The sequence below is a fragment of the Labeo rohita genome, chromosome 13 (assembly GCF_022985175.1).
Source record: "Labeo rohita strain BAU-BD-2019 chromosome 13, IGBB_LRoh.1.0, whole genome shotgun sequence".
Lineage (NCBI taxonomy): Eukaryota > Metazoa > Chordata > Actinopteri > Cypriniformes > Cyprinidae > Labeo > Labeo rohita.
In genome coordinates, this window is record NC_066881.1 from 12,817,740 (window position 1) to 12,840,610 (window position 22,871).

The 22,871-nt window shown below is 37.1% G+C and overlaps 1 protein-coding gene across 1 annotated transcript; it reads right to left on the reverse strand.

Moving 5' to 3' along the window:
* Positions 1-387: 387 nt before the first annotated feature.
* Positions 388-21,933, reverse strand: atp10d (ATPase phospholipid transporting 10D). Its single transcript, XM_051126375.1, is given in 22 exon segments — positions 388-1,698; positions 2,582-2,769; positions 4,429-4,533; positions 4,643-4,723; positions 4,818-5,018; positions 5,114-5,239; positions 6,651-6,727; positions 6,803-7,073; positions 7,175-7,359; positions 7,442-7,568; positions 7,692-7,789; positions 10,352-10,991; positions 14,956-15,132; positions 15,308-15,522; positions 15,632-15,884; positions 16,724-16,836; positions 17,268-17,399; positions 17,503-17,609; positions 17,747-17,832; positions 18,544-18,748; positions 21,305-21,703; positions 21,705-21,933. Coding segments are annotated over 22 exon segments (4,086 nt in total). The 5' UTR covers positions 21,776-21,933; the 3' UTR covers positions 388-1,469.
* Between the last annotated feature and the right edge of the window lie 938 nt (positions 21,934-22,871).

Consider the following 22,871-nt stretch of genomic DNA (forward strand, 5'->3'; position numbering starts at 1 on the left):
ATTGCAAATAAGTTGTTAAAACACTTCTGTGCCATCTCGTGACTCAGAATGACTGCTGACAGTAGCTAAACTGACCATGGGTGACTTTTCTTAAATTTTACATTTAACTCTCCAGGTAAAACAAGAAAATGAGAAAGTGTGGAAAATAAAGCAAGCATGTGTTTTATTATCATCTGTTAGTTGTTATACAACTACAGTGGTTTATAAAGACTTTTAATGGGCAGTCTGGACATCTTTGCGCTGTTGTTTATATTTTAGGCCTACTGCCCAAAATAGGATTTTAAAGCTAATTCTTTATCATTCAAAACAAGTGCTTTACAAAAACACATAGGCTAGGGTAGCTGTTGTGTATATGTTCATAATCAAGAAGTAGTCAAGTTTTAAAGTTTTAAGTGTTTTATTGCAAATTTTACAAATACTACAAATGGCTCACATGAAATATACAGTGATAAATAATGTTTTCTAGTCAATGACTCGAAATCATCTTAGATGATCATTATGGATTATCAATTCACATTTTCAAAATTCAAACATTCACTTTTGCAATAAAAATAAAATTGTATTGAAATATAAAAAGCAATCTAGCACTTATCATAAAATACTGGACTTATCCATTTGTAATACATGCCTTCGGCATGTTCACTGTCAGACTGAACACACAAATGGACATCAAAGACCTCGGGTCACAAATACATTAGCTCCTGTTTAAGTTCATCTCATTTTATTCCTGAGCAGGGAAAGTTCACTTAATGTAAAGGCCTCATGGTAATAAAGTTCTCCATGATCAGATATCATGTGTCTCCTAATTATTAAGAGATTAACAGAAAAATCAATTAATTTTATTATTCCTAGTCTCAACCAGGGAGGAAGATCGTCATTTGCATGTGTTATTTGCTAGAATATAAAACATCTGAAACATGACTGTGGGAATTTGTGTGAGTTTACGCATATGTTAGTGTTATGGGAAGTGTGCAAGGTCATTTTTCTCATGGTCTATGCAGTTGTGAAGTTCTGAATTTTTTACCCTCAATAACCAAAAAATGGAGTATTGCATTAAAGCAAAGGCAAAGTAGCTACAGTATTTTGCCACGTCCTAACCCACAATTCTTCCTCACAACTTTGAGGTTCTTGCTGGAGTGAATATGTAATTAAAAATGTCAAAGGCACAGCCTTGTGAAATGTAAACAATTCTCTGCATATCTTTGTCTACAAAAGCCAGACTCCAAGACTACTCCGCAATCACTAGACTGGAAAGAGTTTGCGAAGTAGTTCATCTGTAAGCTCAACACAGAGCGGTATAGAGAGCCCAGGTACTACACATCGCTGCGAAAACACTTATTGGGCAGAAAAATCTTGGACCTGACATTTGACTTGTCAGAGTATTTGCCTATCATTAAAGTGCAAGAATATACAGTCACAATTTGAATTAATGACCGTGTTTATATGATCAAGGGCAGCTTCCTTATTGCTCAGGAGAGGACAGCGCCTGCTTCTGCGTTGCAGTCTGTTAAATAGGGCACGTCAGCATTCACACTGAGGTTCTGAGGGATGTGTCTGGAGGACAGTCTTTGAGCAGCTTTGTTCTCCTTCCACTGCTGTAAACTCATGTAATAGTCTTGTGCTGAGAGTCTCTCCATTTTCTGCGCTCTCACCAGGTCAGATGGACAGATGGTGTTACAAAAGACACGAAACAGGATCCTGTGACACATAAAGAACCCAGAGTTAATTACATTGTACCACCATGAACTGCCTTTAAGATGAGATAAAACCATGAGTGACTGATTCTAATAAAGTTTGGCCAAAGTCTATTTTACCAGCCATCGTGGTAACACCCACAGGCATCTATTTTTTATGCAGGTGAAAGGCATACAAGTACAGATCCTTTGGGAAACAACTAAGAACTAGTTTGTCAAGATTGCATTTCAATAACAGTTCTCACATAATGGTGTAATTAATATCACTTCTTTAGCTTAAATCATGCTGTAAACTTTTGGCCATGCAAGTTCTTGCCTTCACTGAGAAGAATATATTGAACACTGCCTTAGAAACAGGACAAAAGGTATCTCAGAAGGAATCTTTATGTTGGAAGTCTGTCCTAAGCCTTAAATGGCTTTCGTCCAGATTTGTAGACCAAAAGAGTCAATCCAGCCTTTAACATGTCACCCTCATAATGCAATTATAATGGGATTAGCGCAATTAAACTTTACACCTCATGTAAATATAATACTTCAAGCTCATAATTCTTGTAACCACAATCGCATTAGACTGTAGAAGATTTAAAAAAAAAAAACACAGCGGCACCGCAATGTTCATCACAGCACAGAATAACCTTCCAGTACATCTGTATACATGTTTTCATTTGATCATGCTGTGGGTTATGTGAATAATGGCTGTGAAATAACCATGTCTTTGCGAATAATCAGAATAATGAAAATTGCATGTAAACTGGAGTGAAGAGGTTTGCTTGTGACATGTAAACATTTAATGATAATCCCATTATTGGTGCACATGTAAAGGTAGGCAGTGTTACTGGTATGTGCTGATACAGATGTGTGTGTGTGTGTGTGTGTGTGTGTAATACCTAGGTAGCAGGGCCAGGACTGTGGTAAGTCCACATACAAAATAGTAGATCGCCTCAGACATCATTTTTGTCTCAATGCCGTAGGGGTTTGTAGGAGAATTGCACGTCACACACGTAATGCTGAACAACAGGACAAAGACATAGTAGAAAAAGACGCTGAAGAGCAGCAATGCAGTATGAATCCATGTCTGAAAAAAAAAACATAAATAAATCACAGACCAGCATTAGTAGAAGATCAGTCACTAACAAAGACAGTCACCCATAAAGACATTAAATATATAGATATGGAGCACAAATTGTGTGAAGAGATTAATTCAATACTGTTGTTACTGTGATGTTTTCTGCAAGATACTAAACGACTAAATGAGTTCCTTGCGGAAGTATTCATACCCTTTCATTTTTTTCACGTTTTGTTATGTTGCAGCCTTATGTTATACTGCTTTAAATACATTTTCTTCCCACATCAATCTACTCTCAATACTCCATAATGAAAGCACAAAACAGGTTTGTAACAACTTAGCAAATTTATTAGAAATAAAAAACTGAAATGATTCCATTGTAAAAGTATTCATACCCTTTTCTGGAACACTTGAAATTTGGAAAGGCACACACTTCTCAGAAAAGGTTTATAAGCTGAAAATGCATATCAGTGCAAAAATCAAGCCCTGAGGTCAAAATAACTGCCTGTAGAGCTCAGAAACAGGCTTGCGTCAAGGCAAGATCTGGGGAAGAGTTCAGAAAAAAAATCTGCTGCATTGAAGGTTCACAGAAGCATGTAGCCTCCATTATCCATGATGGAAGATGCTTGGAACAAATAGGAGTCTTCCTAGAGCTGGCCTCCCGGCCAAACTGAGCAACTGATGGAGAAGGGGCTTGGTTATACTGGTGACCAAGAAGCTGATGGTCACTCTAGTTGAGCTTCATGATCATATATTCAGTTGGAAGAAACTTACAGAAGAACAAACATCACTGCAACACTCCATCAATCCGGTCTTTATGGCGGTGTGGTCAAACTCAATCCTTTCCTCAGTGAAGACACATGAAAACACATTTGGAATATGCAAAAAAGCACCTGAAGGACCCTCAGACTCAGTGAGAAACAAGATTCTCTGGTCTGATGAACCTCAATTCCAAGCATCATGTTTGGAGGAAAACAGGCACTGCTCTTCATCTGCAGAGTAGCATCCCAAAAGTAAAGTTTGTGGTAGCAGCCTCATGCTGTGGGACTATTTTTCAGTGGCAGAGACTGAGGGCATTCAGCACCTCAGACTGGTCAATGGACAATGACCCTAAGCACACAGCAAGAGTGGCAACTCTGTGAATGTCCTTCAGCGGCCAAGAAGAGCCTGGGCTTCAACGCAATCAAATATTTCTGGAGAAACCTGAAAATGTGTGTCTGCCCCCATCCAACCTGACAGAGCTTGAGAGGTGATGAGGTGAGGAGAAGAACGGCAAATAATTGCCACATGCTGATGTGCAAAGTTAAGGGTATGAATACTTATGCAATGTACTTATTTCAGTGTTTTATTTTTTTTAAATTTGCAATGTTGTTACAAATCCGTTTTTTGCTTTGTCATTATAATGTATGGAGTGTCAACTGATGTGGAAAAAAAGTAATTTAAAGCAGTTTAACCTAAGGCTGCAACATAACAAGCATGAGAAAAAGAGGGGTATGAATACTTTCGCAAGGCACTGTTTTGAGCCAATCAAGTGATATTTGATCTTTAATGTACAGTTTTGTGAAGTAGGCCAATATGATTTCTGGCCAATATGACTTACTGTGGGTGGCACAAAACCTAGATAATAGATGAGAAACAAATTAGCACTGAATATTGTGATTGGCTCACCACTGTGCGACTCTCTACCAGTTGATGCAAGAGGATGATGAGGAGAGCGGAGCTGTTGATTGGAGAGCCAAAGGAAAATACCCCAATATCAGACCCTGCATATGCCTTCATAGCATTAAAAAAAACAAACAAAATAAATTGTTAAATGTGAGCACTATTCTGAAAATTAAACATTGTGATACTCAGTAAAGTGAAGAACTTTAGAATGACTTACAAAGTAAGGTATGAAGAAACACACTAGGCTTTGGTAAAAAGCATCAACAATGTTCACCCAGAATGTTGACGGAAGATAGGCCTGAAAATCAAGCATCACATAAATACACATAAGCCATCACTATATTCATACCATGTACAACAACACAACAGAACAGAGTGTGCGGGATGCCCACCTGTGACTTTTGTCCAGACTTGTAGAGATCTGGCAGATCTAGAAGCGTCTCGCCAGACACATCTTTGTCCAGCACACCATATATGATTGGAGGGATGGAGGTGAATAGCAGGTTAAAGAAGATTAAAACCCACGAGTTGGTCATTGTGTGGCCTGAAAATCCACAGAAAAACTGGTACCAGAACAAAAGGTTCACGTACATCTACATGAAAAGAGAAAAGAAGAGGAACAAGTCAGGACCGTACTGATTCATAAGATAAGGCTGCATGAGGAACTGTGTAAATGTGTTTTACTCACCACATTCTTGTAGAAGAAATAGAGGATCATGTTAGCCAAACGAGCGTAACACCAATGGCCGTGAACCAAAATGAGCTTTCTCAGGAACTTGAATCTAGAGATAGCAAAGTCACTGGACATCACCGCCTATATATGGAGGGAGACGACATCACAATTGCAGAATTAGAAATAGTAGGAGAGATTTGTCCTATCAAATGAAATACAAGGTTTAAACTATAAGGAGAAACTGAATGTTTATAAAATTAATGAAAACTGGGACTGAAAACACATTCTTTTACACAGCTGTTCTTTCTCATTAATTTATTAATTCCACATTAATCTATAATATAGATTATCAAACATTATCCAATATCCAACATTTGAATTTTTATTTAATAAATACATTTAAATCTTTTTTTTTTTCTTTTCTTCAAGCATGAGACGAAAGGAACAAAACCGGGTTTTGGAGTGTGGTGTTAATAGCTAGGGGTCGACCGATAACGGCCTGGCCAATTATCAGCAACGATATTTTTCTGGTTATCAGTATGGATCATTTCCAAAACCTATTTAGCAATAAAATAATTTAAAAGCACTTAAGGTTTTTGTCAGAGCCCTTGTTAATCTTAATTTTGACATAATTTTCATTTTTACACTAGATATCGGTTTAAATTTTGGTTACCGGTCTACTTGATCTGTAATAATCGGTATTGGCATTGGCTCTGAAAAACATATATCGGTCAACCCCTGTCCACTACTATTTAAAAGTTTTGGGTCAGTAAGATTTTGTATTTTTTAGAAAGAAATTAATACTCAAAAAGAATACATTAATACGATCAACAGTGACAGTAAAGACATTTATAATGATACAAAAGATCTATATTTCAAATAAATGCACATTTTGATGAAACTTTCTATTTATGTATCACTATTTATGTAGAAAATGTATCACTACTTCCAGAAAAATATGAAGCAGCTGTTTTCAACACGGATTATAAGAAATCAGCACACTATAATGATTTTTAAGATCATGTGACACTGAAGACTGGAATAAATTGCATATTAAAATATTAGGTAACACTTTATTTTACAGTGTCTTTGTTACACGTTACATGTACTTATTATAGCAATAACAGTAAATTTCATGCAACTAACCCTAAACCAAACCCTAATCCTAAACATTACTCAGTACTTAACTGTATAATTACACTATAATGAGGACACCTTAAAATAGAATGTAACCAAATACTGTATTTAAATTGTAATAATATTAGCATTTTACTGTATTTTTTATCAAATAAATGCAGTCTCAATGAGCATAAGAGACTAACTTATAGTCAATTAGTCAAAATTGGACATAATTAGTCAAAACAAGTAATACAATTACACATTTTGTTTTGTTTTTTGTTATTGAGGAAATTCTTCATATCATTCCAACTGAACATCCTGTGGAATGTGGTCAATCCAGTTTAATTCAGATTAATTTACCCTCATTAATTACAAGGTAGTGATTTCTTAATAGCTGAAATTTGCCCAACCCTGGTTTCTGCTAGTACTGTACCTGCATTCCTTCCTGACCCGAGATGCCGACACCAACATCTGCCACCTGAATCATACTGACATCATTGGCTCCATCACCTGAATATGAGCATCACGCATGAGCAACATTCTTCACTGACAGTCAACCATACAACTTCTTCAGACCTCACTCACCTATAGCCAGGGTCATGACCTTCAGCTTGTCTCTGACGAGCCGGACCACTTGGCTCTTCTGCAGAGGGGTGGATCTGCAGCATATGACTGAGCGACAGCAGCACGTGAGGTTCAGGAACGACCCCTGTAGCTCCTTCTCCAGAGCGTAGTCCAGCGTACGGCCATCAATGACCAACACACAGTCAAAACTACCATCTTCAGACTTCATGCCTTTCTTTGTGACCTGTGTGATCTCATGTTCTAACTCATGAAATCGAGCCTCACATGCCTCCTGAGGGACAAAGCACACGTGGAAAAGTCATTCAGATTCCAGTTATGTATAAAAAGCAACATAAAAGACTGAACATTTAGTATGTGCATCTCTGCCTCTACCTTGCTGTCACAATTGGCCATCAATATGTGGTCTGTAGGTCTGAGAAGTTTGCAAGCAAAAGCAATATTAATAGCCGTCTCTTGTTTGTCCCCTGTTAGGACCCAAACTTTAATTCCAGCTTCCTGCAGAGCCTCAATGGTCTCAGGCACTTCCTCCTGCAGGCGGTCTACTATACCTGTCGCCCCTGGAAGCCAATAAACAATTAGGCTAGGGCAACCAACACACAATAACATTTCATTTTTGTCTTCGCTGTCTTAATATCTCACCTAATAATGTGAGATTTTTTTCCAGTCTCTCAGCGGATTCAAGCAGAAGCTCTTCTCTGTTTTCAATGCTGGTTTCTGCATATTCGTGTCTCTTCAACCAGGCTTTGTATTCCTGCTCTTCCAATACCTGTCAATCATATATCAACAGTCTGTTTTAAGACTCAACCTCCATGCAAAGGTATTTCAATGCTGCAGGCAAACAGAATATAATAAATGTTGCAAATTAGGGAAGTGAAAGATAAAGACTTACTTTTTTAGCAACGCAGAGAGTGCGCAGTCCCTCTCTTGCATACTGGTCCAGGTGTTTCTGTGTCTGTTCCATGATCTCCCTAGAGAAACCATCTTCAGCTGCACCCCACATGCACACATAGTCAAAACCAAGACATGAGTTTATAGGGTTCAACACTCTGCTGGGACAATAACACATCCAAATTTACAAGAAGGGCTGCACAATTAAATGCTTAATTGCCTAAGACTATGGATTACAAGTAATAATGTTGTACAAAAATGTTCAGTTTCTTGCATAGACCAACTGTTTTGCTTCATAGGAGCCACAGGTATTAATTTGGCGTTTCCTGTATCTGTATATTATGAATCACCAGGGACCATACGTTCTGCTAAAAATCATCTTTAATGTTCTACTTTAGAAAGAAAAACACCTACGTCTTCCTGATAATTTACTCATGTCATACAAGATGTTTATCTTTTTCTTTCTTTATCTTTTTCTTTCTTCAGTCAAAATGAAAATTAAGGTCATAGATCAAGATCATATAGTGGATTTCATTGGTAGCCAGCGGGTTGAAGGTCCAAATGCAGTTTCAATGCAGCTTCAAAGGGCTCTACATGACCCACCCAAGGAATAAGGGTTTTTATTCAAAACAAATAAAAATATATATACTTTTTAAACATGAGCCTCGTCTTGCACTAGCTCTGCGACGTAATCATGTTGGAAATGTGACGCATGGTTAGTTCATCTGTGTACTTTGGTTTGAAAAGGTAGGATGGGGTGAAAAAATCCATTGCATTTTCTCCTCCAACTTTAAAATCGTCCAACATTGGGTGTCTTACCTTTTTAAATAAAGTGCGGTTTGACATTCTTTGCATGTACACTTTGTAAACACTGAATCGGTACTTCCGCCTACGTTAGCATGGCCTTTTAAATGTGACTATGTAATGTGTGAAGTCCAGCTAGTGCAAGACGAGCGTTTGTGATTAAAAAGTATAGACAAGACCCTTATTCCTCGGCTGGGATTGTGTAGAGCCCTTTGAAGCTACATTGAAACTGAAATTTGGACCTTCAACTCGTTGAATCCCATTAAAATCCACTATATGGAGGAAAATCCTTGAATGTTTCCTCAAAACTTTAATTTCTTTTCCATTGAAGAAAAAAAGACTTGAACATCTTTGGATGACATGGGGGTAAGTAAATACACAGTTTGCAAACCGAAAGAACAACACCCTGTTCTGTCTGTAATATGCCTAACATAGAGTACTTCAAACACATGAGGGAATCATGACTCAAGTGGTTTTACATTTGGTTCTTTTCTGAGGTCTTAAGGCATGGTCACTTTGCAGACATTTGATTAAATTTCATAGGCAAAGAATTCCCAGTTGTGCAGATTCTTATTGAGCATTTTGTCCATGGAGTTTCGACGTACAAAGGTAAATGTGACTGCACCTTCAGAGTGGTTCACACTTTTGAACCAACGGAAAGTGTCTTTTTTTTAGACTTAATAACTATGCAGAAGCAATATGAGATGTCCGCAGCATAAGAAGTTACAAAAAATATCTAATAAGAGAAAAAAAAATTACATTTGTAAACTGCTTAGATACCCCCATTCTTCAAAATTTCTTGTTTTACATTCCACAAATGAAGCTAATATGGCTTTGGGTTTGGAGTGAGTAAATGACAGAATTTTCATTTTTGGTTGAACTATCCCTTTAAATTAATTTTAAAGTTTAAACAAATTGACAATTTATATACTTTTTAACCTCAAACACTGGTCTTGTCTAAATCTGCGTGAACTCAGTTTTTTTTTTTTCTCAATACAGTCAATAGTTAGGGTATGTCAAAAAACTCCCATCTTGTTTTCTTCCCCAACTTCAAAATCACCCTACATCACAAAGTGAACATGCAACGAAGATCAAACGCCATTTACAAAAAGATAAAACAATCGAAGAAAACAAGACGGGAGTTTTTCGACATACCTTAACTGTATTGACCCGGATTACACAGACTACGCATGTGCATTGCAGAGACGAGATAAGACGAGTATTTGAGGTTAAAAAGTATATACATTGTCAGTTTGTTTTGAAAATGACCGATCGCTTTGAAGCTGCATTTAAACCGCATTTTGGAAGTTCAAACTCATGGGCACCATTGAAGTCCACTATATGGAGAACAGTCCTGAAATGTTTTCCATAAGAAACATAACTTCTTATCGACTGAAGAAAGAAAGACATGTCTTGAAAGACAAGGGGGTAAATTTTTGTACTGGAAGTGAACTTCTCCTTTAAAATTTAAATTAGTTTTGAAATTGTTATGTAATTTTGCTTCTCAACTAAATATATCTCGATTTAAAGAGAAGGTTTACCCAAAAATGAAAATTCTGTCGTTAATTACTCACCCTCATGTCATTCCAAACCCATTCATTCATCTTCAGAACACATATTAAGATATTTTTGATGAAATCCAAGAGCTTTCTGACCCTGCATAGACAGCAACGCAACAACCACGTTCAAGGCCCAGAAAGGGTCAGGGTCAGAACGCTCTTGGATTTCATCAAAAATATCTTAATTTGTGTTCTTAAGATAAACAAAGGTCTTACCGGTTTGCATATCTGAAGCGTTTGCATTGTTTGGCACAGTGTGAACCAACCTTAATAAACGTTAGAAGACGTCCTCACATACCTGCTTCAGCCAGCTCCATAATGACATTATCAGCTCCTTTAGTGTAAACAACCACCTCTCCACTGAGCGGATGGCGCACCACCACAGACATCCTCTTCCGGGCAGAACTAAATGGCAGTACGTGTAGCAGAGGGATGGACAGCGGCCCAGTGCCTGGAAAAGCCACAAGGACTTGCTCTGGGGACCGGCCCAGCAGAGTACACCCATAGGCCTTCGCTGCTTGCACCAATGCCGCCTCATCCGGGCTCTCGGCCTCGTACAGCAACTCTTCTTCCTCATCTTCATCATCACTCTCTGAATCTGACTCTCTGACAGAGTTATCTTTGGCCTTCTGTATGTCGTCCATGTCCTCAGTCCACGTGCCACTGGACAGCGCTGGAGTGACGGGAGTGCTTGGGGTGTTTGAAGGGGTGCCAGAAGGTGTGGTGGGTGACTGTAGGTTTGTGATGGGTGTTTGCGGGCTGCTGTTAGGAAAGTAGGAAGCCGAACGACCCCGGGTGAAGAGTTTCTTGGTTAGGCTGGGAGGAGTGTCTGTGTTTTGATTCAGTGATAGGGGAAAGCGAGGCAGACTCAGCTTCTGAAACATGGCCTTCATCTCTTCTAGAGAACGCAGGGGTGTGCGAACCACAGGCATCTGAACCTGATATTACAAATAAATATTGATCACATATTCACATTTTTTTCTCAATAACTGATTTCAGTTATTTTTATTTTGTAATTAAGTTATGTAATGCCATTATATGTGACTAGCTATTCCCCAACACTATGAGTAATAATAATGAACAACAAACAACACTCACTGTATGTAGGAACTTACTATAGGGTTAGGCTGATGATACACAGGGCAAATTTTTGAGCAATGTTGCTGGGCAATGTTGCCGTCAACAGGCAACCATGTGAGACACAGGGCCATAACCAAATGGGAAAAGTGTCCAAACAACACCGTTTGTCAATACTGCCAAAAAGTTGCCCTGCAACATTGCTCAAAAAGTTGGCCCATGTATCATTAGCTTTAGTGTTTGGATTTGGGTTAGGTTTAGTTGCATCTAATCATGCATAATTTATTTTATTACTATAGTAAACAAATGTAACAAACACTGTAAAATAAAGTGTTGCCAAAAATTCTGCTTAGCGGAAAGAGATGCCAAACTATACTATACTTTCAGTCAAAAGATTTTTATGTTTTTTTTTTTAAAGAAGTTTCTTCTGCTCACCAAGCCTGCATTTATTTGATCCAAAGTACAGCAAAAATGGTAACATTTTGAAATATTTTTACTATTTAAAACAACTGCTTTCTATTTGAATATATTTCAAAATGTAATTTATTTCTGTAATCAAAGCTAAATCTTCAGCATCATTACTCCAATCTTCACTGTCACACTTCAGAAATCATTCTAATATGCTGATTTGCTGTTCAAGAAACATTTTTATTATTATTATTATTATTATTAACAACATTTAAACATTTTTTCAGGATTCTTTGATGAATAGAAAAATCCAAAAGAAAAGATCAGCATTTATCTACAATAAAAAGCTTTTGTAACATTATACACTATACAACTCAAAAGCTTGAATTTTAGCTTTTAATTAGCTTTATAATTTTTTTTTTTTAAATCACAAGGAATAACTTGCATTTTAAAACATATTCAAATAGAAAACCGTTATTTTAAATAGTAAAAATATTTCAAAATTTTACTGTTTTTGCAAATGTAGGCTTGGCGATCAGAAGAGTCTTTAAAAAACATTAAAAATCTTACTGTTCAAAAACTTTGGACTGGTAGTGTACATATATTTTCAAAATCAACTAACTGGTTTTTAAACAAGCCCTGTATAATTAGATTGATTTCAGGATTTTGCTTTAAAAACAAACAGACACATTTTAAATGTATGGTCACATTTACCACTGTTTTGTTAGTTTTCACTTGTGAAATGTAGTCTTTTCAACAGAAATCCACGTGATCTGAATTTCAAATCAGGGCAAATGATTTCCCCATGCAGATTTTCAAGCTGGACATGCAGATTTACAGTGTTGACTAAGAAACTGCTTGGTTTGAAAGTGCCTTCATTGTGAGTGGTGCTTCATACATCCCTACACTATTGACAATAGACAAACAATGGATCTTTTTTGTCTGCAGCGGATATCTTTTGCCCTCATTTTGCCTCTTTTGCCTTTACCAAAGTTTTACTAATGCGACCACACATTTAGCAGTTGCCATTATAATTGTACAGGCTTTTTCATAGAAAATGCTTGTTTCAAAACACTTGTTAAAAAACACCAAATGATTACAAATGTGATGCTGTTTAAAAGTGTGTCACAGCCAGTAGCACCGGAGCTATAAGGGCGATAAATTGAAGGACGCTTTCCTCAAAGGTTTTTACTATGCAAACTTGGACTTAAAAGCACAGCCTGTAAAAACACCAGTTAAAGCAACACTGTATTATTTCAAGGGCACCTATTATGCCCCTTTTTACAAGATGTAGTATTAGTCTTGGTTGTTCTTAGAATGTGTCTGTGAAGTTTCAGCACAAAATACCCCACAGATCATTTATTATAACAGCTGTCATTTTTAGGGCATCTAAACAAAGGGCTGTTTTGGTGTGTACTACTTTAAATGCCAATAAGCTGCATATTCCCGCCCCGTATTCAGAAGAGGGAGCAGCGTATACATCTCTGCTTTCCATACCTACAGCAACAAACAGTCAGTAAAGCAACATGACTGAGAGCGAGAGAACCGGTGTTCAACCGTACATATGTAAAGCCAATATACGGTGGCGAAACAATGAGATGTTACAGAGCTCGCGCCACGTAGACCTGTTATGCAAAATCCACTTTTACATATTGTGTGTTGGCAGTGTGTGAACACAACCACCCTACAATGACAAAAATCTACCCACTCCTTATTTTTTAACCCCCATTAAACCAAACTAGTCTCATTAGGCATGCGGTTTTGATTTTAAAAGCAGTGTGATGTCACATTGTTTAGGCCCCGCCCATGGCAGCTGCTGATTGACACTCCTGCATTGCCATATAGTTTCCACCCTCAGCAAGTTGTGTTTGGTTGTACGCTGTCCTTCATTCTTAGTCCATTGAACTGCACGACATAAACGTATTCAGGTAAATTTTGAGGAGCACCACCTTCAAAAATAAAAGTAATCCACTGTGTCCTCAGTGGCTCAGATGTTGGGAGAAAATGTAGACTCTTATGTTCAGCTTTACATCCAAACACAGAACACTGGGATTGCTTATGAGACATTGTTGACATTACAGCTGCTCGAGCATGTACACCAAACACTCGCTGGAAAACTATGGCAATGCAGGACTGTCAGTCAACTGCCATGGGCGGGGCCTAAACAATGTGACATCACACTGCTTTGCGAATCAAAACCACATGCCTAATGAGAGTGGGTTGGTTTAATGGGGATTAAAAAATAATGAGTGGGTGGATTTTTATCCAGGGTGGCTGTGTTCTAGCGCTGCCCCCTAATAGTCGACTAACTATTAGTCACAGAGAAGAGGCTTGGTCAACCAAAATTTTATTAGTCGCTTAGTCGCATAAAAAACAACAACAAAAAAAAAAAAAAAATCAAAAGAAGTGGCGAAGTCACACAGTCCGTGACAGATCGTTAACAGCTGGTCTATGTGGTAGTAGAGTACATCGGGCAGGACATCCGAACGCTCACCAATAATTAATCAACCTAAAATACAGCTTTTCATCTAAAATATTAAGTAGCAGCAACTTTACATGGCAGCTCAATCCAATGTTAACCTAGAAAAATGTGCACTCTTGAAGTGTCTGTTCGGAGTGTTGAAGCTGAATAGTAACACGCTTACTGCATGACAGATGGAGGCGCCGGTGCGGTCACTTGCTCTTAAAATACTTAGATAAAAATACTACATCTTTTGAATCTGTAAAGACTTTACGTTTATTTGTGCAAACTTAGAATAACAACAAAACGCTGCGCTTTTGTAAAATAATTAAAGCAACAGGGTGCACTTTCTGCCATCTCAGTCTCTATAAACTTGAGTGCAACACTTCGAAGTTCTGTGTATACTTGCCTTACAGATATGAAAAATATATCTATGGAAAGTGAAATGTCTACTTTCAAATGAACCAATCCAAATGGAAAACAAATTTTATCAGATTATGTAATCCGTATGAAACATGCATCACTAGTGCGGAGATAATGAGTCAGTGTTGCCGACTTCATCTCTTAAGCCAAAAACAAAGAAAGCGCTAGTTTATCAATAAATTATTAAAATGTTAATGCAGACTACTTGCTGTTTTTCCCAACACATCCAGCTTTTTTGTGCTAGGTAGGCTATGTAGGCAATTAAAAGGCTCATTATTATGATTTATAAGGTTTATTAATAAACGTGTGACTAATAGTCAACTAATGCTTGAAATGAACGACTACTAGTCGACCAGAAAAATCTTTAGTCAAGCCAAGTCCTACTGTGTTCACACACTGCTAACACACATTTATGTCCAAACACTATGTAAAAGTGGATTTTGCATAATAGGTGCCCTTTAAAATATTAAATGAAAAAAATAAAAAATGATATCATGAGTTTGAGACTGGAAGTTGAAACACTTGGATCATACCATATGTCTTGGCTGAGTGGGTGAGGAAACTACTACAGTGTTGCAGACAGTGAGGGCGATAAAGAAGTCCAATATGTGAGAGATTTCAGCAGCTTCCTGTCGGAGAGCGGAACGCATGGGTGAAGACAGGGCGTTCAGCTTTACCTGAAGATCAGGGTCTGGAACGACGGCACACTCCTAGATGAAAAATCAGAATTTCACAACTGCATATCCGGGACAATAAATACTTGAGGTGCATTTTACTGTAAAATTAACAGATGACTAATACAGGGAATAGAGTAATAAAGTAATAAAGACATGGAAAAATACACATGTACAGTAAATGTTAAAGATAAGTCTGTTCTTTTCTCACCATTGTGCTGCTGAAGGCTCCAGGTGTGTGTCTGCGGAGTGTGTCGTGCACCGAGTGCGTGTCAGACTCTGCCGTTAGGGTATTGAGGGACACTGAACTCCGGTTGCAGCTGAGTGACTTACAGCTCAGTGATTTCCTGCTAGCGCGTGACCTCAGGGTGAGAGAGTGATCTGCATCGCCACAACCCTGTTCCTCATACTGTTCCAGAGAAATCGCTGAAGAGTAACAAGCAAACATAATTATAAGTATGAGAGTGTCATAAATAAATAATTTTAATCACAAAACTGAAAAATGTGTGTGTGAGAGGCTATGAGGTAAACTGACCGTTCTCCTTGTGAGGGTACTCGGTTCCTGCAACAGTGCAGCGGCGGAACAGCATGCGGTTCTCTGTGAGGGTTCCCGTCTTGTCAGAAAACAGGTGCTGGATCTGGCCAAGATCTTCTGTGATGTTCAATGCTCTGCACTGCACTCCTGTGTCCAGTACTGGGTTATACAGATCTAAGTCATTCTGAATAAAATAAATCTGTCCCAACTTCACAATCTCGATCGACACATAAAGGGAGATGGGAATCAGCACCTGTACCAGAAGAAAAAGGAGGCAGAGGAGACCAGCAATGTCAGATATTTTAGGTATATACTTTAGTGAGCATATAAGTGTCCATAATCATCTATTTAACTTATTATCATATGCTGATTTGCCACTCAAAAAACTCATGTTATTATCAATGTTGAAAACAGCTTTTGTTGTTTAACATTTTTGTGGAAACCATCATACAATACCATTCAAAATTTTGTGGTAAGATATTTTTTAACAAATTAATACTTTTAATTAGCAGTGGAGCATTAAACTGATCAAAAGTGACAGTAAATACAATTATAATGTTACAAAACATTTCTATTTAAAATCAATGATGTTTAACCTTCTATTCATCAAAGAATCCTAAAAAAATTTAATTTAGATTTTTTCACAATTTTACAAAAAATTTAAGCACCACAACTGTTTCCAACATTAATTTGAAAAATTATTTCTTGAGCAGTTAATCAGCAATTTAAAATGATTTCTGAAGGCTCATGTGCCATTAAAAGTAGTTCAGCTTTGCCATCACATAAATAAATTATATTTAAACATTTATACACACACACACACACACACATATATATATATATATATATATGATATTTAAATATATAAATATATCTAATTGTAAAAATATTTTTTAATAAATAAAAACAGCCTTGGCCTTGGTGAACAAAAGACACCTTTTCCAAAAATGTTTAAAAATATTTACTATTAACTAATATGAACTAATATAATATTAGATATTAACTCAAACCAAACTTTTAACTGGTAGTTTACTTAAATATTGCATGTATGTGTTTGTGTAGATATTAAATTTTCTGCTTATTATCTTTCACCTGCAGAACAATTATCATAGTCCAAAACATGTAAAAGCCAGCGAGCGCAGGGTGTGTGTCATCAGGGATAATGAAGATGGGATTCTGTATTCCACTCAACCAAAAACCATGACCTGTAGATCACAACCACATTTACAATAAACCCACAAAAATACACTTTGACAAAATGTACAATAAGGTTCATTAGATAACATTAGTTAACTACATTAGTTAACATGAACTAAGAATGAACAATACTTTTACAGCATTTATTAATCTTAATGTTAATTTCAGCATTTATTAATGCATTATTAAGATCACAAGTTGTGTTTGTTAACATTGGTATTGCACTGTGAGCTAACATGAACATACCAAGAACGACTTTATTTTTATTAACATTAACATTATTATTAATAAATATATTGTTCATTGTTTGCATGTTAGTTAATACATTAAGTAATGTTAACAAATGACACCTTATTGTAAAGTGTTACCAAAATAACATTAACCTAGTACTTAAAAGTTCAAATCCTGTCACAAGTTTGTCAATGACCGTAATACTGACCTACAGCAGCAATAAAGCACATGACCAGCAGTAAAACGACACACCAGAGGACGTCTACGTTAAGTCTGCGCTCCAGTTTACTTCGTTTATAGCGCGGCCCGCTGTTATTCTGCATTGCTTTTGTCTCATGACCTGCAAACACACACATAAGCTCTTTTATTGCTCATTCAAGCTCTTTATAAAGATACAATGATCTTATCTGAAGTTGATCTGAGTGCAAAGATGTGAAGGTGACCTGCATAGACCACAATGCCGATCACAGTCTCTGTGTTTCTCACAGTGCAGCTTCTCAGGAGCAGGTTTTCACTGTGGAGTCCAACCCGCACTTTACCAGGGTGCTCCCTGTGTACAAAAACAAAGTCACTATCGTGTTCATTCATTCATTCATTCATTCATTCATTCATACAAAAAGAAGGAAGAAGAAAAAAAAAGTCTCCAGCCTTGTGTTTATCATTTACTGAAGTTTACTGCTTACTCACATGAAGCCTCTGAACCGTCTCAAGTCATTGTTGGGATTTTCACATTCAATGCGACTGCTGTAGTTTTCTGGAACAAATTCAGGGCCCTAAAGGAAGATTACATCACATTTTTTACTTTGAACATACTCTTCAAAGAGGGTTTTTTTTATAAAAACCCATTTAATAAAGTAAAAAATTTCATCATTCCGCACACTGGTAACACACTAAAAAAAAAAAAAAAAAAAAAAAAAAAAAAAAAGCAAACATTCCAACAAAAGTGCTTTCACATTGCATCATCAGTTGGCCATATTGGCAGCACTGAACGTAAACAAGGCCAATGAACCAAACAAAATTTGCATATTTTGCTGATTGTTGCTGCTGAAAATGGTCAATTATTGTCATGTTTTGGCCTGTACTAATCGGTCGAACAGGGAAAAACATTTGGAATGCTATAAACCGCCAAAAGTTATAACAAATCAAGGTGAAGAGTACAACTGTCTGAGAAACAAAAGCGTGATTTCCACAAAAAAATCAAGGGATGGGCCACTAGTTGCTTATTTCTCTGGATTTAACATCCTTGAAAACATTTGGAATAATTTAAGTACACAAAACAACAAAAAACATAATTTTCTAGTAGTTTGGGGGTATATTAATAAAAATAAAAATCTCACATATTGTGCCTTTAATAGATTTTAATAAAAAAAACACTGATCCTTTTTAGCAAAACGTATTTCACCTCATATATTTGTGGAGGAAAAACAATGAAAGTGGTCATGAAGATGATGACAGAATGTGAAATGGACAGACTGGCCACTCACCTGCTGTGGCAGGTCACGGACCACCTGCCTTTGTTTGAGGTTGGTTTCTCCATCCAGGTTGGCCGTCTCGATGTGACATACTCCATTAGAATCAGACGAGTGCAGCAGCACCATGTCAGCAGGAATGATCTCATTACAGCAGAGACGGACCAGGTCACCGACACACACCTCAGCCCAACGCCGCTCCACATACTGCTTCTGCTTCCTTCAACACAAACACACACGTTCTTCATTTGGAGTCACTATAACAGCAGGATTTAAATATTGATTTCACTATCAATATTTCAGACAGTTAATAAGAAAACTACACAAGCAAGTCTCTGTAAAAAAACACAACTGAAAAATTTCATTTGCTAGAAAAACGCCATCTGCACCCATAAACTGACACACAGCCCAGTACTGCTTAGCTTTTCACACTAGGGCAACTGAGGGACTCATACGCAACTATTACAGAAGGTTCAAATGCTCACTAATGCTTTAGAAGAAAACACGATGCATTAAGAGCCGGGGGGTGAAAACTTTTTGAATTTGAAGATCAGGGTAAATGTAACTTATTTTGTCATCAGGGAAACATAAGTACCTTCTGTAGCTGCTGAAGTGCAGTTCTAAATGAAAAAATATTTAGGTAAAATAAGAAAAATGTACACATCTTCATTCTGTTCAAAAGTTTTCACCCCCCAGCTCTTAATGTGTCGTTGGAGGATCAGTGAGTGTTTAAACCTTCTGTAATAGTCGCATATGAGTCCCTCAGTTGTCCTCAGTGAGAAAAGATGGATCAAATACAAAAAATGCTGAAAAACCAAAGAATCTGCGGGACCTGAAGGATTTTTCTGAAGAACAGTGGGGAGTTTAACAGTTAAGGACAAACAAGGGACTCATAAACAACTATCACTAAACAAAAAAAACAAAACAAAAAACAAAAGCACAGCTGTGGATCATTCAGGTAACAACACAGTATTAAGAATCAAGCGTATGTAAACTTTTGAACAGGTCATTTTTATAAATTCAACTATTATTTTCTTTTGTGGACTAAATGTAAATGTCTTTTATGTGAAATATCTTCTTCAGGTCACTAAATAAAAAATAACATGCATTTTGTATGATCTTCAACGTTATTAGAAAACTTTTGACCTCAACTGTATATGTAATCTTATTGCGTTATTTCAAAACAAGAGTATTCGTTTTCAATTATATAATTATTAATACATAATTAAAGACAGTTAATACATAATTAAATATTTTTACATAATATTCTAACAATTTTTATTAAACTTTTGGTTTGAACTGGTATCAAAATAGAGTTTTCTGCATGGTTGTACAAAAATAATATGGATTATTATTACACAATATTATATTTGACTTGCTGATTGAACATTCTGCTTATTTCAAATTTTGAAATCATTTTGTGACAGGAGCGACAAATGAAAATATACAGTTTAGCACTCATTAAACAACAATATTTGATTGCATAATCACATGACTGACCTGATCTTAAAACAGTATTCCTTGAGATTCGTGTATAAATGTCTTTATTTTTAGTTAAAACAGCCCTCATAGTATTGATAGCACTGAAAACCAGTCTTGCAGGTGGTATAACTGAATATTTGCATAACCATTGTGAAACAAAGCATTCAGTATATACCTGCACCCAATGATGCTTCGTTTTAGTGCACTGATGTGCCACATGATTAAAACACAACGTACACACACACACACAGATTCAAACATTACTGCTTTATGCCTGCTGAACTAAACACACCAGCCTCAATACCATAGTAATCAAGCAAACGCTGCGCTTCACTGTCACCCGTGGCAACGGCTCCATAACAGGAAAACTAATATGACCCCCTGCGGCAAGACAATCACTAGGGAGCCTTTTTAAACTCAGCAGCATTAACAGCTTAGCTAGAGCCAAATGTTGGATAATTCAACGTTTTGGTACAATAGTTGTCAGGTCATTAGTGCAAGAAGCCAAAACATAAACAGTGTCTTGAAACCTGCCATTTACAAACAGTTGACTTTACACTGTGTATAGTAACAACATGCTACAAATACACCCGTAACCTTTAAAAATACATTCTCAGCTCAATAGCATTGGAGCATTTGTAAGCTTTTTATAACAAAGTACCACATATGAATCTGTAAAATATGCCATTGTTCTCACATACACAAACAATACAAAGAGCAAACCTCTGATCAATAGATATTCGCTCAAATTACAAGACAAACAGTTCGATAATAACTATACTTCAAGCTAACCATTAACTAATGGCAACGCTAATAAAAAAAAATGACGTGCATGGGTTACAACACAGGATACAGATTTGAAATACACCCACGAGGGCCCATCAACTATGGTTTAGCAGTTTTAGTGACACAAATTTAAAGAAACAGCTTAGCTCTGACACTTAAACCATGCAAATCCAAATAATGTATTTGGAAAAACTCCAACTGTTTGAGGGACAAACCGGTGTTGGGTCAGAAAACTGTCAAAACTGAAATATCTGGGGCAAGTCCCCACACAACTATGTTAAATAATACCTTAACTACATAGTAAACATGCTGTTTAAGAACAAAAATGCATGTATATTCACTGAATGCATACACACCTTATGCTCTATTGATTTATTATCGATCTATCAATCAATCTATTGATAACATATATCAGCCGCCATGCCACAAACGGTTAAAGTACAAACTGACTGTGTAGACTGTGTTTACTATATGAATATTTTCAATTCAGAAAGTTTCATGCATTTACCTGTCATAAACTTCGCATGAGCAGTTATTGATCTTTTGGTCAGACTTCCTTCGACGTTGGTCCTCCCAAAGATCTTTAACAGCAGTTATAGCCATCACGAAGATAATAGGAATGACCGAGATCTCCGGCTGGAACGCGTTTACGATAGGCACAAAGTTTAATGCGCCCAAAAAGACAAAGTATACGTTGGCAAAACGATGAAGTTGCTCAAAAAGATTCTTGGGGAGGAAAGACAAGAAGGTGTACTTGGTCGTCCGGACCTTATTCCTGCTGTACGACTGCTGTAATTCCTTAATTTCTTCATGTTCAGTCCAACTTGGCATGACAACCCTTCTGTTTTTGGTCAGATCTTTGGCCATGCCACCTTGATCTGACTCCAGCTGCTGAATCATGGCAGCTCCTTTTTCGCTTCAGAGATACAGTCTGTAAGAACAGTCCTGCCAATTTAGGCAGATTCTCTATCTCAAGCATGTCCAACAAGTCTCACCATCACTAGTCAAATTCATGTCTCTGATTTAGTCCAAGCCAGGATCAACACAAGCAAGATCTGACACCTGAGAAGCGTTATGCTCTTCAAAACCTTTGTCTCGACTGTACTGTGTGTCGCTCAGAAACCTGTAATAATCTACAACATATAGACCGGGCCGTTCCTTATCTAGAAAACACTCCCAGGCATCATAAACAAAGCAGACGTAGAGTTTTTTATGACTCAGAGGCCGTTTTTAGACAAGGAAAACTGAGGGCTGGTAAATAAGCGACCGGTTTGCACCGTGACGTTTAACTTGGGCAGAGAGCACAAGTTATCTATCATCTAAGAAGCTCTTGAAGCCCTGATAATTGTTGTTATTATTACTATAAAACTTAATGAGGACTGGATGCAATTACAAGCATTACTTTATCAGGGGTAATTTTTAATTGCATGTTGTGAGATATCACATATTTTTTAGTGTTTTACAATGGCTATAGTAAAACATGGACAAACAAGTGTCTTGTATCAGATGTCCTGTTACAAGAAATGAGCACTGGCTATAGGATGTGGGATGGGTGACACATTACACACTTTCACAGCTACTTTTAAGGTTTCACATCAAGACATCAGAGCTCATTAAAATACACCTTCAAGGAAATACTGAAGCACTGTTTTAGAAACAGACCCTTCAGCAACTAAAGTCTTTACACAGAAGGACGGATGAGGAACAAAGGAAATCATTAATTATAATGCTTAAAGTCCTTGAGAGCCAGAAGGAAGTTTTGCACAATGTGGAAATTATGCAATGCCATTTCTTGGAAAATGACTCCTCATCTCGGATGTGCAGTTTTTGGTAAGTGAATATGTGTGAACACGCAACACTTTTTAATGATAATAATAGCAGGGAGTTTCTCTGTTTTAAAAACAGTGGTGGCTGATTGAGCATGTTGATTTGTTGTCTGAGCCATTGGTGAGAGTGATCACACTGATTGGCTGTTGAGCTTAGCAAGCCAGTGTGCAAAAAAGAAAAGTGAAAGTGATGAAAAAGTGAGGCCATAGACAGAAGAATCTTCTCATTTCATATCCGCAGCTTCCTTT